At 41.5% G+C, this 24290-nt stretch overlaps 1 protein-coding gene across 41 annotated transcripts in view; it reads right to left on the bottom strand.

Annotated features, from left to right (window-relative positions):
* The window catches only part of NRXN1 (neurexin 1), a 1286326-nt gene extending 1262355 nt beyond the window's left edge, over positions 1–23971 (bottom strand). For 38 of the 41 annotated variants that reach the window (XM_038395424.2, XM_043511917.1, XM_043511928.1 and 35 more), the window contains exons 1-2: positions 23835–23971; positions 17643–19187 (exon numbers count right to left, since the gene is read on the bottom strand). In XM_038395424.2, the coding sequence (XP_038251352.1) occupies positions 17643–18381 (739 nt within the window). In that variant the 5' untranslated portion in view covers positions 18382–19187; positions 23835–23971. Of the gene's footprint in view, positions 1–17642; positions 19188–20378; positions 20797–23834 lie in introns of those variants that run through there. The other 3 variants (XM_043511931.1, XM_043511926.1, XM_043511915.1) reach the window with 3 other exon arrangements.
* Positions 23972–24290: the final 319 nt, after the last annotated feature.

Here is a 24290-nt window from a genome sequence, read left to right as displayed (position 1 = left end):
GCCTCCTGCAGAAGTAAGAAGGAGTATACACCAGACACATTATCTACCTGTTTCCTGAACGCTGCATGATCATGATAAATTATAGTGACATTTAATAACTTTTCAGATAGATACTTCTGTTACAAGTTTGTGTGTGTGTGTGTGTGTGTGTGTGTGTCTATTCCTTCTGTTCTGTTACTTAAATGAAATCTCTATTCCGTGCCTTACACTACATAAAACCATAAAGAAAAATCAAACAACACGTATCCTTACTTCAAATACTTAATGTAAATATGTCTCAATATCATGGTCCCTATTTTCAAAAGATGCAAGCAAGGCAATTCCCAAAAGATTTTTGGCAGCAATCAAAATGTTCAGCACTGAGAGTTCCAGCATTTTTCCCCTAAATTTGGTTCAAGGATGTTGCTGCTTTTTATTGTTCTTACTTCTATTTCTTTTTGGATCCTTCTTTACCTCAGTTTATCTTTAAAAAATGTTCATATGCAAATAGACCCCTTTTAAACAAGGCAAGTCATTTTCCTATTCACATAAAGATTATGTGCTACCAGTGGAATCTTTCATTTTAAAAAAGTCTGAAAGAAACTCTATAGGACTTTTTTGAATGATTATTAAAAGGCTATATTGCCTTCAGAAATTAATCTCCGCTATAAAGACAGAAGTTTAAGCAACTTTGATAAACTTTAAAGAAACACAAGTTAGTTAATCTGGAAATGACAAGGTTAAGTAGGGTCAAGTAAATTGTTAAAAAATAATTAGCTGTTTATGTATAAAGTATTATTGTTTTACAAACATTGGAGATGCAATATTAACAATGAAAAAAATGATTTTATCACTGTTTATTAACAGAAACCTTATGTAAAGATAATAATAATTTTTATTTGGCTAGGTTTTACAAGTAAGAGCATGAACCTTCTAACACCATTCATGACATTTTGTTTCTGGATATTTTATTAAACTGAAACAATTTTGTCTTTACTCATTAAGAAGCCAAATCTTGTTTAATGTATTAATGTTAAAAAATGTCAAATAAGATTTTGTTTGAGCATGAGTGTACTTTGAGTTCTGAATAAATGGTGGTCAAATATCCAATTATCAATTTTTGGATGTGATGGAGAACAAAAACCCAAATGTTTGTTGCCATTCTAGAATCTCATCAGGTTAGTAAATTTGTACCTCACCCCCCATGCAGTATTTTTTATTTCTGTACTGAGAAGGAAAAAATATTTTATGCAGAGTGCTGTTGGGCTGGGGACATACTTTAAGTGACTCTAAGATCAGGTTGCTTCAATTTATACTCTCCTCACTGGCCAGAACAAAAACAAAAACAAAACAGCTTTCAGAGATATCAAATAGCACTGGAGACAACTGGGATCTGATTATGTCCGGTGCTATTTATTTCCTATAGGGAACAGCTCTGCATGTAAAAGAGGTTGGCTGTTTTAAGGATCAGTTTAACAAAGAGGTAGAGAAAAACCCATTACAGCAGTGGTTTTCAAACTTTTTTTCTGGAGACCTAGTTGAAGAAAATTGTTGATGCCGGAGACCCAGTGGAGCTGGGGATGAGGGGTTTGGGGTTTGGGAGGGGCTCAGGACTGGGGCAGAGGGCTGAGGTGCGGGAGTGAGGGCTGCAGGGTGGGGCCAAGGATGAGGGGTTTGGGTGCAGGAGGGGGCTCCTGGTTTGGGGGTCTCAGGACTGGGGCAGGGGATTGAGGTGATGGAGGGGATCAGGGCTCTGGGGTGGGGCCAGGGATGAGGGGCTTGGGGTGTAGGAAGGGGCTCCAGGTTTGGGGGGGCTCAGGGATGGGGCAGAGGATTGGGGTGCAAGGTTGGGACACAGGCTTACCTTGGGCAGCTCCCAGTCAGAGGTGCAACGGGAATGCTAAGGCAGGCTTCTTGACTGTCCTGTCACCACGGATGGCACTGCACCCTGGAAGCGGCCAGCAGCAGGTCCAGCTCCTAGGTAGAGGCGCGCAAGCGGCTCCGCGCAGTTCTCATCCACAGGCACTCCCCCACCCCAGCTTCCACTGGCCAGCTCCCAGCCAATGGGAGTGCAAAATTGGTGTTCGGGGTGGGGGCAGTGCACGGAGCTCTGTGGCCCCGCCACCTAGGAGCCAGACCTGCTGCTGGCCACTTCTGGGGCGCAGCACTGTCAGAACGGGTAGGGACTAACCTGCCTTAGATGGCCAGCACCACCAACAGGACTTTTCACTGCCCAGTCGGCGGTGCTGACCAGAGCCACCGCAACCAAGTGCCCTACTTTCCATGATCCAGTACCGCAGTTTGAAAACCACTGCATTACAGCAAAGACTTGGATGGACTGTATATCTGTCTATTGATAGACAGATAGATTAGAGATATATGTTAGTGTGAATTTTGTTAAGATTTTGTAGATATTTGAACTCTCTCATGAGCTGTTAAATATTAGCAACTGTGGTTACTGACCTTTCTGTGGGAAGCTTGAGTGCCCCTATATTTTTGAGCAGGGACTTGAAATTTGGCAGGGGGTGGCATTTTTGTGGGAGTTGTGCCTTTTGCCATCTCCATAGAAATCTGATGAAATTTGGCCAAATAATAAGCATTTGAAAAATCACAGTTCACACATGATAGGTTCAGACTTTCTAGACTTTACAGTTAAATTCTCCAAAGATTCCATCTACACTGGCTGTACTCCAGCTCAGGGCTGAACAGTATTTTCCCTGCAACTGAAGTTGTGGGCTGCTGTGTGCTGGGACCGGGCACCAGAACACACACTTGAAGGAAATGGTCAAACGTCTGTACGCACTAGAAATTACCACCCTCAAAAGCCTGAAATGGAACCCAAAATTCTTAAGTCTCACACTTGCTGGTGCATATACAAGATGCTGCTGTCATTTACTCTGTTAGCTCAAGTGTCAGAGATCTGTGTGGTGGATGTAAAGTTTCCGACCCTGATGATTACATGCGAGTATCAAAATGATGCCACATAATATTTCTGGGTTTGTTTCAGTTTGCTTTTGAAAAACCTAGAAATCACACACAAAACCTACATTAAAATAACATTTTTACAGTTGCAAAATCAAGCACTCATAAATTAGAAAATGTCAGAATTAAGGATGCCTTTTCAACCTTAATTTGTTTCACTTGTGCATATTATGATACCCACATGTATTTAATTACATGCTCACATACTATTTTCCCACAGAACCCCATTCAGTGCACTTGATAAAGTGCATAAACACAGCATAAACTTGATCTGGGCATGAATCAGGAGGCTGTTTTCTGTAGGACCCCTGCCTCATTAGTTTGCAGAAGTTGGAAGATGTAGTGAATGAGGAAAGGGATTGCAAGAAGAGAAAGGAGGTTCTCATGGTTAAGGCAGTTAAATGTTGCCTTGAAGAACTGGATTTTATTTCTGTCTCTGTAATAGAGTTCCTATGGGATACTAGTCAAGTCACCTGAACCAAATACGTTGCAGAGGTGGCGACTAATTGTGTGTTCCTCATTTTCTTGTTGCTTGACTTGAGACCCTGGAGTCTGAGTTCCAGAAGGGCTGAGCACTTATAGCTGCAACTGAAGTCAATGGGAGCTGTACTTTGAATCTATACAGTGCTATATAATGCTAAATACTCTCTTAAAAATAATCAGTCCTTCATGTCTTGAATTGGGCACCCAAAAATAAGCAGATGCTTTTGACTTTAATCTGCCTGTAACTTAGTTCCCCGTCTGTCAAACAGAGATAGTACCACCATCTCACCTTAAAGGGCTGTTTTGGAATTATATTAATTAATATTTGAGTAGCACTCAGATACTGTAGTGAAGAGTGCTATAAAAAAACCCTCAAGGAAGTGAATAATTCTGACTTCAGAGCTGTGCGTGAATAGTGTGCAGCAAATACACTTGGGAAAACACAACGAATAGAGGAGAAAACAAAATATTGACTCATTAAGTTCATTAAGTTCACTTCACTAAGTGAGCACCATCCGACCTGCACTGAATGAAGCAGGGGTCCTGTAGAAAAACTAGTATGTGACCATGTAATTAAAGATTGTATCTCAATATTTATGCACAAGAGGGTTCAATTAAGATTGCACAAGCAACTTTAATTCTGACATCCTTGACTTTGCAACCTTAATTATGTTTTTAAACAGAGGGTTTTTTTTGTTATATATAAATAGCTTTGCAACAGTCAGGTTGTTTGTATTTAGAGAGAATTTAACTGGCCATATGGGGCTAGGTTTTAAAAACTATGCAGCAAATGGGTATCTGAAAACAGCAAAAGACGCATGAAAATCAGTTCAAATGCACTGGTGGAAAAAAAACAGACATGTTTGTTTCAAAGGGCAGGTATTTTAGTGCAGCCTAGTACACATTTGCAGAAGGGCGAGGGCAGGGGTAAAGTATGTGATTCTCATAGTCATTCTTTTGTAATTTTCAATTGAAAATTGCATTGTCACTTTGTTATGCCTGCACAAATACAGGCAAATTAAAGGGTGGAATAAGTAATTATAGATAACGTGTGTGAATCAAGGCAGGAAAGCCTCTTGCCATTCATTTTTGAGCTACTAACATGCTGCTGTGCATTTGGATGAGAAAGGAAAATCTCCCTACAAGGATCAGAGGGTAATATCACGCAGTAGTAGGCAAGGTTAATCCTATTTGGACTTTGGTTGTTGAGTGCTTTAATAGTTATACAATTGTAACACTGTTCTTTATGACCAGAGGTAGCAGGTAAAATTTCATCCAATATCTGTGGACCTAATTTTGATCTCAGACCCATTTTCAACGATTTAGCTCTATTAACTTCAGGGATATTAATCCTGATTTACATTGATGGGAGATAAGTATCAGGCACAGTGATTTCACTCCATTAATTGGCTAGCAAAGGCTGTTGAATATAGCAAACCTTCAAAAGCAAAGAGTTTTAGAACTATTTTATTAATATTGATAATACTTAGCATTTCTAAAGCACTTTTCATCTTTAAAGTGCTTCACAAATATTAACTAACTAATCCTCATAACACCTGAGTCCTATTCCTGCATTCCCTGTACAACCCCAAATTTATTTGAAGTCAGTGACAGTTTTGGGTGTGTAAGAACTGAAGGACTGGGCCTCAGAGATAGGAAAGTATTATTGTTTCCAGTTTCCAGGTGGAGAAATTGGAGTGCAAAGAGGTTGAGAAATGCTCTGAAATGGGGCCTTTAACTCTGTCCTTAGTCTGCCTTCATATGCTCAGGTGTTGCAAACAAAGGTAGGCCCAAATCAAAATCCCAGATCAAAACAACTTCTATCATGGTAAAATCTCAGTAACATATTCAAACTTTTCAGCTTGGCTCCATCTCTAATTGCAACATATACAGCAACATATACTGCTTACAGATCTCTTCAGTACTTGAAGGCATATTAGCATGAGTTAAACACAAAGGGACAAATTCTGCCCTTAGGACAGCTAACATACTGTTATCAGTGTGTATCAATCACACACATGGAATTTGGCCATTAGTATGAATTTTAATTCTGAATGTCTTTACTTTTGTGCTTTTAAATTAAAGCAATAACATTATGCTAACCAATTTTAGTGTTTTTTCTTTTTTGTTTTGATTCAGGATTAGAAAGAAACAGGATTCAATTCCATTTCCATCTTGTGATTAAAGGTCCATCAAAGTCTACCAATTACAAGGACTTAGTGGGAGATTCGGGTCCTTGGTAAATGTCAGTGAAGTTTTGAAGTGTGACTGCATATTGATGATTTACTCATAATCCTTTGTAAGAGTTTTAATCATCAACTGTTATTTAATGGATATGCAACATGACATTCTTTTTTTACAGACTCCAATACTACCTGAAACCGTAAAATGGGAATTAGATGCTGATATAAGGGTGGATATTTTTAAAAGGTAGATAGATACATGAAGAAAAACCACTGCACAATAAACAATTATTGAACATTTAAAACTTTATGAATGGATTTGTGTTAATGGCATCATGAAATCTACATTGTGGCCTATAAAATTTTCAATTACTGAAAAAAGTCATTGTTGAGTTACAGCAGTGTGAAAAAGAAACAGACTGGAACAGTATTTTTTATACTAGAACTTTGAAACTGATGCAGGGATTCCCTCTAATTTTTGAACTCTGCAATGAAAACTGAAATTAAAAAAACCCAAATACTGCTTCTGCTCATTGCTTCTCCTAATGGCCTCACTGGCATAGAGGCAGAGAGATAAGCAGGGTTGCATGCCCAACTTTCCTCCACTCCCCTCCCATGACACTCAGGGCCAGCAGGAATGGGGGAATGGGCAGAGTTTTGGTTCTGCATCCACCCAAACCAGCAATTAGCACACATGGGTAGTAATCAACATGGGCCAAGAAAGAAAAGAGTTAGTCATGCTCTGTCCCTGGGGCACTCGTGGGACAGCACAGCTATGCACCACCCCTTAAATAAAACAGGTTGTGTAATACTTATTTTTGTCTGTAGTGACATAAGATCTGTTTGTACAGAATTATAATCTTCAGTAAACATTATGAACAAAAGAATTATTTTCTGAATCAGGCTGATACCTTATTATATTCTACATTGTAACTCTGAGAAAATCTGTATATAGCAATTTAATGACACTACAAAATAAAAAATGCTAGTTTCTCCCTACCTGCAGGAAACCCTATAGGAAACCTAAATTTGTGTTCACAAAGCATCATCTCCTTGAGCAACAGAGGAATTTGTGGGTCTGCAGAAGAGGCAGTGGGCATGGCCATCTAAACAGAGATGACCTGAGATCTGTAGCAGGGAAGCCTGCAGCTTTCAGGTCATCCAGGTGGAAGCCTAACACCACAGAACTGCTCCCATGATGCCCTCCCCAAGCAGCCTCACTGTGTCAGGTGGCACACTGCTATTTGCTTCTAGGTTGTGCCAGTGTCTTAATCATTCTCACCCATCTCTAGTCCAATGAAGAAAGATGGCAAATTTTAGAGGAGGCAATGACAACAGGGTCAGCATTAACATTCTTGAGATTTTCCAGAGGAAAGTCCACTGGCTTTCCAGGGAATTATGCCATCTAGAGCAGCTTTTCCCTTTTCTGACCTCATCTACCCAAGCACACCTCCGGATAACCCCAAGTCCCAAATGCATGGTGTTTATGCACAGAGGCATTTGTAGTCTTGAAAGAAAATGCTATATTCCTCCCCACTTTCCCCTCCTCCTCTTGTGCCCATACTTTCCAGGTTAATAACTTAATCTTGCAAACACTTACATAGATAAAGTTTTATTCATATGCAGAAGTGTTCACAGCATTAGGCCCTTAGCTTGTATTAATGCGGTTTTCATTGTCTCTGCATGATTCAGAGGCTAGGATGATGATTCCTCTCTGACTTAAAATGCTCTTTGAAGTGTGCTACTCATTGTCTTATTTGCATCAATTAGGACTTGATTCTGCCAACTTTATGCATACTGAATCAATTCCTTTACTGTACAAGACTGGAACTGCCCAGGGTAAACCACTACTCAGCAAATACTTACACATGTGTGCTAAGTTTATTTAGGTATTTTCACTGCAGTCACATGCTTAAAGTTAAGCACATGCATAAGTGTTTGCAGAATCAAGGACTCAGTTTTGAGAGAATTAGAATGTAAGTATACAGGGCCTCATCCTGTATCCCTGATTCATCTGATTATCTCTACACACAAAGATTTTCAGGATATAGCTGATAATAAGTACTTAGGACTTATATATTTGTAAGATCCCTGAACTGCAAAGCATATCTCTATTTTTTATGGAACATACAGTATGCTTGCCTCAATATTAATTTTTTAAGAATGAAAATATTCAAGGAGATTTCTGCTAAATAAATGTCATTTTTATAAACACTTAAAATACATAAGACAAACAGCAAGGCAGAGTCAAGATGCACCCGAAATTAAGAAGTTATTCTGAAATTTTGGAACTGCTATATATATATCTCCAGTTGCATAGTGTAATGTCAAACACTTTGTTAATGGCTGCACATGTATTCTTAACTACAGAGAGACTTTAGAAGAATAACAGGAACCTAGCATTTATGCTTTTAAGTAAAATGAGGTCAAAATCAACAGGGTAGTGCTTTTCATAATCTCATGCAATGGGCCACAGAGTAAGCACAGGTCTGATTTGGGTTACAGCATAATATAGTTAAGCATAATATACAAAATTCACAATCGATGGTGGGAAACAATGGCCATGTTGCTTTTATTGGATACAAGTCCATATCAAATTAGACGTGTATTATCACCACTATAAAAATCTCACTTCTGGTAAAGCACCTGTTTTCCAATAAACTATTGAGTCCTTTAAATTTAAAACAAAATTACTCACAACTTTTCAGTTTATGCAATGGTTTGTAAGCATGATTTTTAAAATAATATTTTAAAATACTTGAATCTATGAAAGACCTTCTCTCTATAGAGTTTCCAGATGAATACTACACCTACAATCAGAATCAGCAGTTTACTTATTTCACCCCAGACCTCCTCTCCTTTCGTGTCCCCAGTTGAATATTATGTTCGGAATCAACAGGTTACTGGGTTTGCCATAATTCTAAACATGAGTCAATGGGACTTCAAATTGACTTTAATGGAAGTTGAGGGCTCTCAGCTCCTTGCAGGATTGCTCCCTATCTACTATCTACCAGGACTACTGAATTCACTGCTTACTGGAGTCTTGCATAATGACAGGTTTCAAAGTAGCAGCCGTGTTAGTCTGTATTCGCAAAAAGAAAAGCAGTACTTGCATCCGATGAAGTGAGCTGTAGCTCACGAAAGCTTATGCTCTAATAAATTTGTTAGTCTCTAAGGTGCCACAAGTACTGCTTTTCTTTTTGCTTACTGGAGTGTAACTCAATGGCTCAAGGTTCAAGGCATGGCTAAAGTAACACAGAACAATCAGTGATCTAAAACACTAGTATCTAAACCCCTCTTTATCGTAAAATACCAGGTTATTGCCTTCATCCAAGCCAAACTGGATTAGCTGAATATGTTTGGTGTAACTCAGGAACGCAAGGATTTCTCTGTATGTTTACTACTGATTGATTGATGGCTCTCTCTCTCTCTCATGGTTAACTGTACAGGAAAATAATACATGAATAGGAAGAATCTAGCTAAATAAAAGTTGTTATTGATAAACACTAATAGGAGTCAAAAAATTAGAGACACTAAAGGTTATTTTTTTTTAAATTCCAACTGTTAATCAGAAACTAATAAAGGTTCTGATTCTACATGAGGATCCCCTAGCATGGATTCCCTGTGCTGGTGTGGAGACCCACTGAAATCAATGGATCTCTATACGAGTACACAGCTCCATGCTAGCAGATCCTGGGGCAGTATCAGGGTCAAAGGGAATGAAATGTCACCATAAAAAAAACAAAGGAGCACAGCATAGAGCAGAGGTCGGCAAACTACGGTCCGTGGGCCACATCCGGCCCGGCCTCTCGCCCGTCCTGCCTGGCCCCTGAGCTCCTGGCCTGGGAGGCTTGCTCCCGGCCCCTCCCCCACAGTCCCCTCTCCCCCACAGGCATGGCGCCGCGTGGGCAGTGCTCTGCGCGGCGGGGCTGCACGCTCCTGCGGGGCAGCACGGGAGTGTGTCTGGCTCGGGCCGGGCGGCGTGGCTGCCAGACATGCTGCTCTGAGCGGCATGGTGAGGGGGCGGGGGGTGGGGGCAAGGGTTGAATAAGGGGCAGGGAGTCTTGGGGGGCAATCAGGGGACAGGGAGCAGTTGGATGGGACAGAGGTTCGGGGCAGGGCAGAGGACAGGGAACAGGGGGGTTGGATAGGACGTGGGAGTCCTGGGGGGTGTCAGGGGGTGGGGGTGTGGATAGGGGTCAGGGCAGTCAGGAGACAGGGAGCAGGGGGGTTGGAGAGGGGATGGAGTCCTAGGGGGCGGTTAGAGGACGATCAGGGGATAAGGAGCGGGGTGGGGGGTATTGAGGGGGAATGTTTGGGGAGGCACAGCCTTCCCTACCCGGCCCTCCATACAGTTTTGGAACCCCAATGTGGCCCTCGAGCCAAAAAGTTTGCCCACCCCTGCATAGAGAATATGCTATATATGTACTACGGGGAGTCTGGGTTCTCCTCTGTGCTCTTAACACTGACTATTAGGTCCTCATTGATGCACGGGGCAAGCCTAGAGCACAGTAATATTGGAGAGGGTGGCAGAATGGGAGTGTAACAGCAGTGAGGAAAACCAGATTGGCCAACTGCTACCTGGGTCTCCCCTGCCTATTAGCTCACATCTAATATTCCATATTTCCAGCCTACCTAGTGGAAGAGATGCTATACACAGTAGATGAGCAACATGCTGGATGGTGAGTTTAATACAGATGGTGGGGATGGGGAGCAACTGGAGAGCAAACTGATGAGAGCTGGCTATGTGGAATGAAAATGTTGCAGGATGTTAGAGTGAGCTGCAAACCTTTGATTTCACAGCGGGGGGTTAATAATATAAGGTCTAATCCTTCAAAGGCTGAAGATCAGACAGAAAATCCCCAGTGTTCCTGTGAGGTGGGTAGTTGGGTATCATTAGGTTTCATCATACCTTATCTTACAGTGGGGAAATTAAAACCAAAGAGATGATGCAGCTTGTCCAGTACTACACAGTATCAAGGCTGGCTCAAAATCTTGTGCTCCACCCTTCTATGCTTATATTAGCTACTGACTTTTTGTGAATGCTGGTTATAATGGATACATCTGTGGCCAAGAGAATGGTTCAGACATTAATTTGAACTCTCAAAAAAGTACTGCTTTCTAGCATGACAAAACTAAACTTAAACTTCTGCAAGTTTGAATGCTGCATATTGCGATGTTGGTCCAGAAAAGCGCTATCTATGATCTGAGATCCCATGAATGGAGCATAGGGAGGGAGGGAGGGAGTGGAGAAAGGATCAAACTTGGTGGGAAGAACCAAAACTATTTTATTCAAGGGGTAATATTAAAACTTAGCTTCCAGTTCAGTGTAATAAATAAATAACATCTAAGTGTTAAGAAAAAAAATATTCTGGATTCTGTCTGGCAGTTTTTTCTTTATTATGGTGGCACTGGCAGCAGCAGAAAAGTTATGGGTTTGTCACATTTCTAGCATAAACCCCATTTCTGAAAGGCTTTAACTCAGTCATCTTAATTAGCCCTCAGCTTCAATTTTGCACACAAATTCTTGGTATACCCTTCACAATCCAGTAAAATCAAATTTCATAAATCAGTTTATACAATTTTCAGTTAGAATGTAGCAAAAGAGAGAAAATGTTTTTCTACACCCTGGAAAGTTTTTATGTGTTCCTAGTAAATAACAGCTCACTTTTTAAAAGACAACATATTCAAAGTTTACAGGGCCCTGATTCAACTGCCATTGTAGTCAGTTCAGATACTCCCATTGATTTCAATGGTCGCTGGATCAGGACCTTTATTTTAAAGTTATTACCAGCACTTTCGTTATATATACAAAAAAGCTGAAAGACCTAAATGTACCAAATACCTAAAGTTAGCCTTTAATGACCTCACAACAGCTATTTTTAATCAGCAGTTGTTACATATGTTGACAATTATACTAATCTATTATATAACTGGGGACTTCTGAATAACCAGCCTAATAAAAGCTCCTATATAAAACCACTAGGATTGAAATTTCTTGCCATATTTTTCTAGAATCTTACTTTTCCATAGGTTTGCAATATGGACTCTCGAGTGAAATATCACATGCACTGGGGATTGGAACAGAGGGGAACATCTGCCCCACTATATAAAAAAATATTGGTTTTGGGGTACTAAGATTCATGCTATACAGTAAGGGGTCCTTTGGAAGAATTACAATACACGATTAGCAATGTGCAACAAGCAGCCCTCTTACAAGACGATATAAAACTGCCTGTCAGTTTCTTGTAACCAATGACACAGTATTTGAATTGCTGTGATGTTACATGAGGAACACAGTGAAATCAATATCTTACTATGTAAAGTCCTGGCAAACAAACTAATGCATCAAATTGCATTTACAAAAACATGCAAAATCATAGCTTAAAATGGTATCATAATAGTTCTATTTACATACTACTGAGTGCAAAGGATCCACTGTTTTGAATTCTAATTAAAAGGGCTTGTGGGACTATTTTCCTAAATGTTTATTTTGTAAAAAATGTTTTATTGTAATTATAAAAAAGAAACTATTTTAAAATATTAAAAGGTTTTGATTTAAAGTAAATTCCAAGCTTCCTATAAAGCTATCCTTAACTCAGTCAGCTGTGGATCTCTATAGCACATGCTGCACTCATCTCACATGCAGAACACCCGATAGCCATTGCCAGTGATGGGGATTCCACAGGTGGAAAAAGTACTGATAATGTAACAGAGATGCATACTGAAGATAAGGGATCTGAAGGAGGAAGGAGAAAAATTTTGCCCATGGTAAATTTTATGGTCATATGCTGTGTTTTTCAGAGACCACAATATTACCTATGAGTTCAATGAGGATGCAACGAAGGTGGCTATGATTCCCTCCAATATAAAACTGAGGGCTCTCAAAAGACTATGGAACAGCTTTGCAGGCAAACATGCACCTTGCAAAGATTATTAATACCGACATGTTTTCCATATTATGCTCAAAAGCAAGGCATGACAGGAGTGAAATTAGAACATGAGGGATTTCAAATGGGGACTTGGAATAGTAGATTACTTTAAAAACAGGCCAATATGGAGAAGCAAATATAAACACAGACTAGTAAAATACTTATTTTACCACCTAAACAAAAATATCTAAAGGCTGGCTAGTTTGAGCCATATGGGCTTGAATCACTGAAAAATCACCTCCACAGATCACAATCCACAGCTGGAATCAATTGCTGAAGATTTAATCATAAGGAGTCCCTTCCTGTGAATGGCTACATGGTTATTCCTTATTCTTTCCCTTAACAGAAAAACAAGAGGACAGTCAAAATTAAAAATGAATGAATATTAACAGGAAATAATTTTTAATCCAAAGAATAATTATGTTTGGAACTCACCACATCAGGATATGACTGAGACAAAAGTATTAGCAATATTCAAAAAAAGAAGGCATATATATGAAGATCAGTCTAGTAATTAAATAACTAAAAAAGTATGAGGGTATACATATTTTCTGGGGTGAGCAGGAAATTTCTGCCAGTGCAAAGTTTTTAGGTGCATTATGTGTTTGTTTTATTTCATCCTTCTTCAGGAGCATCTGGCATAGGCTACTGTCAGAGACAGAATACTGAACTAAATGATACATTTGACTGTTCTGGCTTTGCATATATATTTAAATAAAATTCCTGTTTTGCTAGACTAATTCAATATTTTAAAAAGCTTTCTTATTTCTAGGTTATGAATTTCCAAAATAAGGAGCAAAATAGGAAGGAGAGATGAAAGTTCTTGAACATATATTCTCTTTCCTCTGTAGCTGTCCAGGATCCTAATTCACTTTACCAAAAATCAGATTTTAAAGACCAGTCTTTCTGATGAATAGTTTTCCCCAATCCCAGAACTAAAATGCACCAGTTTTTCTCGATGCAAACCTGCATACTGTTAGTATTGAATAGAATCACTATAATATTTTTACCCTGAGTCATATTCCTCAGATAAACTTTTTATACTAACTTTTCACATTGTTCTTTGTGTCAAGTCACTTCCATGATGTAAAATAAAATTTCCCTTGCCTATTTCAATAGCAAATTACATCCCAAGCTAATATTTTTGGTGTAATGCATATGAAATGCAATAAAAGCAAAAATTAATGTCAAGTACACTTATGTTACTACTGACTCCATCGTTTCATTTTGGAAGCTTTGCAGTATTTGGGGACATGATGAAGTAATCCACAATAGTATTTTTTTATTTGAGTGTAGTGCCATAAATATTACTAAATATCATAAAGCACTATAAGAAAGCTAATCCATATTGAAAATATCCATAAACATGTGGAATAACATGCCACAAAGTTTCTAAGGCTATAACTGGGGGTTACAGATAATATTGGGCCAACTTTAAAAAGTATAGAGGATTGGGCCAGTTCAGATAAATGTCTGGAAGCTTGAATTCCTTTCTAACCTTTGGGCCCAATACCGTCTATACTCAGGCAAAATGCTTGTTCTTTTGTTCATACTTGGCCCAAAACTCTTACTGACTGAGGTCTTGAGTCTGTAACCTTGACTCCCATGAGTAATCTTTACTCAAGCAGGTAATTCAATTGAATCCAGTGTATCTAATTTTCTCTCACTTACAAACTGGTGTAACTCAATTGACTTAAATGAAGCTACTCCTGATCTACACCAGCAAGAAATAGAGGAGTCAAACCCAATGGGAATACTTATTTGACTAAAGATTTCTCACACAAATAAGGCTTTGTGAAATTTGGTACTTATATTGGAGTTTTGCCTCAGTAAAGACTAAAGAAATGGGATTTACAAAAGTGCCTAATACCCAGATCTTCAAAGGTATTTAGGCACTTAACTCCCAATGGACCTATTCAAAGTCAGTAGTTTTTTTCTTAAAGTTCTTATACCTCATAAGTGCTATTGAAAATCCCATCCTAAGGACTGCAGGGATGGTATCATGTCAATTATCAAGACCTCTCAAATCTGCAAAATATCAGTGGAAATTTTGAAAGAGCTATGTTACTATTATTTTCCTATGGCCTAGAAATATCTCATTGTATTTTAGAACTCTGGCCTGAGCCAGAACAAAAGGTGCAGAGGTATATAAAATGAAAAATAATGAAAAATAAATTTACTGAACTTTTTTCCTGCTCAGGAAAAAAATGCAACTGGACCTGTTTGGTTACAGTTTCAGATAAAAGAGTAAGGCCGAAGGAAATGAGAAGAGGGTGTACTATCCCTAGTCAAAAAAAATATGAAAATGTAGAACAAAGTAAAGACATCCATCTAGAAAAAAAGAAAAGGAGTACTTGTGGCACCTTAGAGACTAACAAATTTATTTGAGCATAAGCTTTCGTGAGCTGTAGCTCACGAAAGCTTATGCTCAAATAAATTTGTTCATCTCTAAGGTGCCACAAGTACTCCTTTTCTTTTTTGCGAATACAGACTAACACGGCTGCTACTCTGAAACATATCCATCTAGATCACTCCATTCCAAGTACCAATTCTGCATTCCTAGATTACTCCTTTGGGAAACTCACATGCACAAGAAATGCCAGATCTGACCCTTAATAAAGTTATTGGGTAATAGAATAAGTTATTGCTATAATTGCCATGATCATAAAGAACGTAAAGATCAATAGCAGGATTTGATGGCACAATGGTATCACCTTCTCCCTCTCCATTTTCTGTGCCATCTAATTTCTCATAATAAAAACAAGGTAATTACATAGTAGTTCAAATCTTTGAAAGTGGATACAAACAGCCACTATTTCCTTCCTCAAAAGCTGACAGGTTTGCTTCTGAATGGTTAATTAACAAATAAAAATGATACGCCCAGTCCTGTCCCACTGATATAAATGATACTTTGGCCCTTTACTTCAATGGAAACAGGATTAGGTTCTATATAATTATTCAGTACTGAGCACATATGTATTATGCTAAAATTATATTTCTTCTGAGTATTTTATAAGGCTTCTTAGAGATTACAAAACATAACGTGTAAAATACTAGCCCCTTTGAAGTCAATGGCAGAATTCCCATTGACCTCAATGGGGCCACGATTTCACCCAAATGTTGGGCTTCAAAATGCTATTTACTACATAGTTTCTCTATTATATGTGTTAATCAGACATTTTGCAATATATATTGTTTCTTATTTGTTTCTAATATTAATAGAGTAATATGGTTTGCCTTTAAAAATACCTGCCATCATTTTATTTTACTTCCCTAACTTAAAGAAGAGATTTTTCACTTTCTGTTTATTCTACATGTAATTGTTTTATCTATATTAATATTTCAATAAACTGCTTTGAGGTGTTAAGAGCAATGTGTGCCCAAATAATTTGTTTTTATAGAGTATTCTCATCTATTAATCTTATAACAAACTGTAATTGCCATTGTTGCAGTAACCAAACTGTAATACTTGATCATTTTCTCCATGATTTATAAGAGGAGCTAACTTACAGAAACAAGGAAACCTCAATATTTCACACATGCCTAGTGGTATCTGGTACCACATATTAAAAAAATGAACATTATTTAGATCGGTATAAAAGATGTTCTCATCCTACAGTGTCTTGAATTATGTGCTAGTGAAAGTACAAGTTGGTTACATTGTGAAACTATCCTTTATTGTTCTTTCATTGTAATGATATTTACAAATGTAAAAAGACTTGAATTTTTTTCCCAAACAAATGGCAGACCTGACAAAGTAAACAAGATGCAGAATGACTGTATATATAAGTATTGACACTAAGGACAGAAGGTGTTACATAATAAAGATCACCCACAAATAACATTTTCTTCTTTTCTATAGTAAATTAATTTGATAAAAATGATAGACAGATTACTCAGCCATAAATCTCATGCAGCTGCTCAATGACCACCTTCATTTGGCATACATAATGCCTATTTTACCTTCTTTTTATGTTTTTACATTATAATTTTGATATGAAGTTTTATTATTTCCTTTAATATATTCTGTCATTTTTCATAATTCTCATTCACATATCCCTAAATTCTGTTCTAGATACACACACACAAATTTTCTCTCATTTTACACAACTGCAAAGTAGTTGCACGTGAACTAGCAAAATTAAGAATAATGTATTGTTAAAAAGCTCTAGATATGTTTGCAAAATAAATGTTGACATTGCTTCAAAATCCCCAATAATAATGGACACTGAAGATGAGTCTCATTTCCTAAGTGATTTATTTGTAAGAAAGAAACCAGGGAACATCTCCTTTTCTTAGCTCTATTACTGGTTATAAATATTCAATTATTTCCCAGCTTTGGGGTAAATATTTTCCACTTCCCTTGTTACCCTCTGTCTATGTGATTGGCATTAGACTTGCTAAACATATTACAATACTATGCATTCCCCTTGGTGTGAAACTATAAGCCCCTTGTTTAACTTATTTCATCAGTTAAGGCATTTCACAAATAAATCACTATTGTACTTCAAGCATGTAGCAGACGCTGATATCAATAAATATACCAGTATGGAGGATGAATAAATCCAGGCCTTCCCTACTCCCAACAAAAAATAAACCCAGATAATTTCTCCGCTCTACCTACCAAAAATCAAATAAGGTTCCTACCCAAGGATAATTCTACATTACCCACTTCTTAAGAGTAAACTCAGATTGCCCTTTCCTCCACCATGAATACCCCATATTACTCCCTCCCACACCACAAATAACCACTAGGTCACCATCAACAGGAACAACCCTAGTTTACCGTGAAGGAGAACCCCAGATTACACCCTGGCTCAAAAAGAATCCCAGATTACACTTTCCTCTCTCCCAATTTTGGAGAAAATAATTGCACCATATTCTGTCATGGAAACACTTGGAGGATGGTCGAGGGAGGACTGAGACATAACAGAGGGGTCAGGGATGAGGTGGGGAGGGAGAAAGTACAGATCAGATTGAGAGAGATTCACTTTTATGGAGGAAACACCATGCAGTCTTTATTTGCTACCCTTCCCCTCCGTTAAGGGAGCAGTTGGTAGGTCAAACTAAAGTGAAGTCTTACCTTCACTGCAGTCCTTCCCCCGAAAGCCAGTTTGGGAGCAGTCGCAGACAGCCTGGTCATTGAGCACCGAGCAGATGCCACCATTGAGGCAAACATCATCCCTGGCACACTGGCGGCTCTGCTCCTCATCCAGCCGCACCTCCTGACTTTCTACAGGTGAGACCTGTGTATAGTTGACCCTGACATCAGTTATCCAGCCCTTGAAAGGCTCCCGGTCCTTCACCGAGGACAGCGTCAGTTTCAGGGTTGCTGAGCGCAGCTCGGGTGGGAGCCCACCCAAGAAGAGACCACTGAAGACAGTCATGTCACGCCGTTTGGACTTCACTTCCACCCACTTTGCCTCAGTCTGGTCAATGAGCACTGTTGTGTTCTTAAAATGGCGGCGGATGACCACAGTGTGCCAGAGGTTGTCATTGACAGATGTGTCAGTCAGCAGAGTGGCAGGTTCAGCACAGAAGATAGAGAAGCTGAGCTGAAGCCTTCCCCCTTGGGTCAAGATCAGCTCCAGGAAGTCACAGAACCCCTCATCGTCAAAATAGAGGACCAACCCACTGGAGCTGCGTGTCTTCATATTGAAGCTCATTTCACTCTCACAGCAGGCATTCCACTTGGGAAAGCGGGTCCATTGGCCCTCAGCCCCTGGGAACTCCAGACCACTGCCAAGCTCAGCCCAGCAGCCCAGCAGCAGGGCCAGCCACAGCAGGAGACAGCCCCCACGCTTGAGAAGCACAGCCCCCATGCTTTGTGGGGTTGGGCAGGGGATAGGGGTGTGTGGAGGGGGGAGAGGTGGTGGGGGGGCTGGAGCAGACAGGGTAAAATCTTTCCAGTCACCTCTCAGACTAGACAGTTGACTCACTCTTATTTCCCCTTTACACTGTGGTTATTGTAAATGCCTCCCTGGTCTGAGAGGCTCAGGATGTGAGTGCCCAAGATGCACGTGTGAGCTGGGATCCCCTAGAAGGAATGACCCACGTGTTGCGTGGTCAATCTGGCTGAACTGCAAGAGATCTTCAGCAAAAAAGAAGGCACCAATAGGCTTACTCACTGATCAACTTGGTTTCTCAAAAGGTATCTAGGGATGTACGAGTCAGCAGAAATTTTACCAAAACCCCACATTACCAACTTTGGAATGGGGGAATAATGTCAAAAAACCTTTCTCCAAGTGGAACCACAAACCCAGCAAGAATGCATCAGTATCCTAATGCGTGTGGACTTTTTTTTTTTTACGTTATCCACCAACTGTATTTTCCCAAGCGTTTTTCCTCTCCTTTCTCAGGGAATAAATTACCAATTCCAGCGCTGCCTTCCTAGGACAGATCCTCCTGTCGGATCACGGACTGCCTGCCATGGTGTTACCGCCGGAGAAGCAGACCACAGGACTCATTGCTCATGGTTTCCTATGCTGCCTCATTCCCGGGGGGCTGGAATCCAGAAGCTGTCAAGCAGCTCAGTAGCTACTTGACATGCAAAGCGTGACAGCTTCTCTTCTATTCTCCTGTACAAGGCCAAACCTATGATCCAAGGGGTTTGTGGGTTTTTTTTAATCTGCAAAGAATTAAAACAAACCAATATCAAATTATATCCTACAAACATTTAAATCACATGACTAATAATTTATCTGAGTTTATGCTTAACTGGAACCATTGCTTAAAATTGGGGAAAGAAACTTGTAAATACATTTGGAGGTACTGAGAATTTCTATCTTGTTATATCTTATTGTACTCATGCTAAAATAAGCTTTTTGTGCTATTGCCTCTGTAAAGATTGCTACTTACTGTTTCAAACACTGAAACCTTTTAGTACCAGATTTCATTTTTGTAGAATTTGTTATGCTCAAAAGGGAAGGACTGTTAAAAGGTGTTAATTATTCTTATTGATACCCGAGTTTCCCTTTAACTTAATTCATTTAATAGAATATCTGCATCTGTGACACTATAGGGCAATATTAATGCATGTCATGCCACCTAGGCTGGTTCTGATTATTTCCAGTATGTTTAAGAACATGTAAAGTAGATCAAACTCCCTGCAGGGATCAGCTGGTTTGAATTTATATGGCATTATTTTCACAGGGTGAGGCAGAATTCTAATGGTTTCTTAGAGGTGTTCTGAAATTTTCAAACTATATTTTTCTCTGCCACCTGACCTCTTTTGCTACTTAAATTATCTGTTACGGCAGAGAACATCCGAATGGCATCAGCTTTGCTGTTGACGTTATGCACAGTTCAGCTAATATCAGGTGTTTAATCCCTCTGGGCTAGGCTCCAGTATTTTGCATAGATACCTAAATATCCCTATTTAAGAGGGGCAACCCCCCCCCTTTTCAAAAAAAAAATAAAATGAACGATGTATTTGCCACAATCCAGGCTATTCCTCCGAAGAGCTCTCTCAAGCCAAAGCATTCCAGGAGCGTCCCCCATATTTCTCTCTCCCCCCGCCCCCAACTCCTATGTATATGTTTCCCGGCAGATACGTATTTGCTAATCGCTCCCTCAGCTTTAAGGACTCTGCCAACGAGCGACCCTCCTCCCCCGCCCACCTCCATTCTCGTTGTGGGCCCGCAGCCGCCAGGCAGAGCGAATTTCCTCTCTACGGCTGGTGCTGAGCCTTCCCCGTAGCTTTTGGGCGTGTGGCTCCGGGGCACAACCCTCCCCGAGCGGACCTTCCCCGGGGCGCTCACACCCCGCAGCCCCACGCGCCCGGTGTGTGCAGAGCCGCTACGTGCCGCCCCCCCTTTACATGTTATTTGCCTCTTCTCAACTTCAGCGATGTTTGCTTGTTTTTCCCCAGAGGAACCAGCACCCCAAGGGGAGCAGGGGGACTGGAAACTTCATGGAGAGCAGCGACAGCGACGAATCGGCGGTCACCTACTGCGAGCACCACGCAGTGAAGAGCAGGCGGGCACCAGCGAGGCTTATCCCCCTAGTCGGGGCCAGCCGTGGGAGACACTGGGTAGCGCCTAATGGAAACGTGTCACCCCAGGAGATGGCAAGCCCCAGCCACGTCCGCCCTGCTTGTGCCTGCCCCAGCCCGGGCACGGAGCGTCCGGACCCCGCAGCGCAGGGTCCAATTAACGCCCTTTCCTCGTATCCGGCATTAATTTATCGTGCCGCATTGAGCGGCTGCTCCGCGCGCACCGGCCCCTGCGCTCGGGCTTCAGCACCCGAGGCCGCTCAGCCCTGCCCGGCCTCCTCCGCTCGCCCCGCCCCGCCCCGCCCCTCCCTGCAGCCGGGGCCAGAGAAAAGATTCCCCTACCCACCCCGCGGCTGCCCAAGCGGGACGCATCCCTGCAGGTCCCGCCGCTGCCCGTCTACTGCCGCGGCATCCCCTGCCTGCCTCCCTCCGGCCGCAGCCCCCAGCCCCCCCCCCCACTCGTGTTCGGAGGGGGGAGGCGTCTCTCTGCGTGTGCGTGACTGGAGGGTCTGTATGCGTGTGGGGGGCAGTGTGCGTATGTGACTGTGAGTCGGGGGGGGAGAGAACAGTGCGCGTGACTGGGCCAGTCTGAGGGACTTGGGGGGGCGGGGGGGAGGGTGTCAGTGTGTGTGACTGTGCCGCGGGTCTGTTGGGGTGTCGGTGTGTTTGTGACTGTGGCTCTGTGGGGTGTCAGTATGTGTGTGAGACTGTGGGTCTGTGGGGGGGGGCAATGTGTGTGTGTGTGTGTGCGCGCGGGCGAATGTGTGAGGGTCAGTGTATGTGAGATTGTGGGTCATCTGTATTTGGGGAGGTAAGAAGAAATGTGTATGATTGTTAGGTCAGTGCGTGGGTGAAAGAGAGATAGCAGCAGTGTGTTTTTGTGGAGTCGGTGTGTGTGTTTGTGTAGAGGGGGTTGTGTGGGTAAGAGAGGGGATCACTTGGGGGTGTCAATTTACTACAGTACTTGTATGAAAGCGTCATTGTGTATGGGACATTTTGTGCGAGAAAGAAAAACGGGGTAATTTTGTGTCTGAATGAGACAGATCAGTAGGAGGTTACTATGTGTAAGTGAAGGGAACGGGACGAATGTGTGTGTTACTGTATGCGTTTGTGTATGTGTGTTTAGGACTCGAAAGGGATGTATGAGCGGAGGAGCCTTGTGTGTGCATGTGACATTGTGATTGTGGGTCCCTGTGCGACTGATGGGGCACTGTTTAGATTGGTTTCATATGTGTGTGAAAGGGACGGGTGGAGCTGTGTGGGGGTTATAACGTGGAAGTGGATTAACTGTGTATGGGGGAGTCATTTTTTGTTTTGGGGGCGTCGTGGTGATGAGTTGTGTGTCTGCATATGTATGGAGGGGAGGAGTGAAGAATGGGAGAGATTGTGAGCATGTGACACCGTAAGAGAGAGAGGTGTGTGCGTGGGAGGTGGGGAGAGGCACAGGGGTTCACTGTAGGGTAATTGTGATAATTGTGTGTGTGTGTTTGTGTGTAGCGGGAGGGAGGGAGTAGTGAGTGCAGGGAGGGGATGATTATGTATGTCAGGTGGGGGCCCAGGAACAGGGCTTCAGGAAGGGGCAAATGTGGGTGATTTTGTGTATGTGGGGGAGCCACATGAATGGGATTGATTTTGTGTGGGAAGGCGTCCTGTGTGTGAGTGAGGACACCAAGCGAGGTGCACGTCCAGAGGGAGTGTGAAAAAAGCCTGTATATGTATGTGTGCGCGTGTGTTGAGGGGGAGGAGGGATGTACAGCAGGAGTGGTTCAGTGTGTAGTGTGAACGTGTAGAGAAGGTGGAGATCAGGAGGAGGAGGACGGGGAAAACGACCAGCTGGTGTGTGTGTGTGTGTGTGTGCGCGCGCGCATAGGGAAAGGGTGAGCTGGGAGTGAATGACAGAGCGATGCCTACAGCTGTCAGCTAAGAGCCACAGAGCCAGGGGATCCCACTTGAAGATCTTTTCTGGATGAAATTGATGACTCTCTTTCTCTCTCTCTCTCTCTCTCTCTCTCTCTCTCTGCCTATCTATCTATGCTGCTTCTCTCTCTCTTTCATACATATACGCACATATCACAACAACAGGGGAGAGAGGGAGAGAAAGAAAGAAAGAGAAAGGGTAGAAAAAACCCTAACTGCTTATTTATTATGACTGATACATTTCATATACTATCGATAAACAGCATAGTCAGTGTGTCTAGTCATTTTGAAAGCAGGAGAGGCAGCTTTATTATAAAAGAGGGCAAATTATTTAGCATACATGTTCTAAGTGGGCTCTCGGTTACAAGACCTCCCCCCCCATATAAAAATATAAGGTGAGAATACTGGATACTGTTGCTCATCGGTTAAATAAAATGCTTTCCTGCCTCCCCTTCATAACCATTTTATTCTTAAAAAAAAAATCTGTTTTAGCCACAGATGCCCCAACTGAGCTTTTTGAAAGGAGAGACACCCATAGGTCAATCAATCCTTAATAAATCGCAGGTCAGTATGCATATATAACCCTTGGCGGAATCCTTATTGTATAAATATCCATAGGGTTGTCACTTGGTGCGGGGAAGACCTAGAGAGTTCACAAATTACAGGATGAAATAAAAGGATCTGAAAAACAACCTTGCTTCAGCTAAAGAGAGAAGCACTCTAATTCAAAAGCAGTCTTAACAGCATCATTAATCTTTTTCTTTCATTTCTACTAATTTCTAGAACCAAATTCTTTCCTAAGCGACTGGAATGATCGATTTTGCTACCGTACAGTCTGCAGTTATATTTATTTTAATATGTTTATGATATAATTTCTTCCCCTCTAAGAACGCATGCCATCAGCAGGGACCTTAACAGTTCCAAACCTATATAAATGCAGCTGGGTGTCCTCTTTTTCTGTCTCCCAAAGAAAAACGTCCCAAAAAAATATCAATGCACTCCCTGCATACGCCCGCTGTTTCTGTCACCTCCCGCCCCTACAAAATATCTTCTTTTCCATTGCCGCTCTGACTTCACACATTTAATCAAAGCAGCAGACACAGAAAAATTGCAGAAGATTGATTTCATTTTTTGAGTCTCCAAACCACTAGTCTGCCTTGCAATTGATCAGAAATCACCGCATCCAACCTTTAACTTACTACCTCAGTTCCACCATCTCATCTCCTTGCCATCTACCTATTCAAAACGCTGCACGCAAATCAACCAGCCCCTTGTGCATACGGCAGATTCAAGCTCTGTTAAATGAGGGCTTTCCTCCCCAACCTCCTTTCCCCATATCCCACAAACCAGGAGCCAGCCATTTACCTGCATGGATTTTCTCTTTAGCTTGTAACAGAGCTCGAAGCATGTGTCGGTCAAAGAGAATTTCCTTAGGTCTTTGAATAAGGCAAGTGCAGTTGCCTTTTCAGCGGCGTCAGGCTTGAGCTTCTGTCTCCAGGAGGGAGGGAGGTGAACAGAAAGGAGGGGACGGTCACATGATGCCTGGTGCTGCCTGTCTGCAAAAGGAGGGAGGAGCAGTATCTCCCTACACAGACTCTAGCCAGAGCCATCACATCAATCTGAGCAGAAGGACCTGCACCTTTTCAAACGGGCCAAATGCCTCCCAGGTGTAAACACAGCGGAATCAGGGGAGTTGCACCAAGATGTGAGCCTGTCCCTAGGTGGCTGTAAATTCTTCAGGGCTCAGTTTGTATGGATCAGAGAACTGAACTCTCAGACCAACTTCATAGGCTTTCCACAATAGGCACTGGCTAGCCCCAC

This window comes from Dermochelys coriacea, chromosome 3 (assembly GCF_009764565.3).
Source record: "Dermochelys coriacea isolate rDerCor1 chromosome 3, rDerCor1.pri.v4, whole genome shotgun sequence".
Lineage (NCBI taxonomy): Eukaryota > Metazoa > Chordata > Testudines > Dermochelyidae > Dermochelys > Dermochelys coriacea.
Note: the sequence above shows the minus strand (reverse complement) of the source record. Positions and strands in the feature narration are given on the sequence as shown.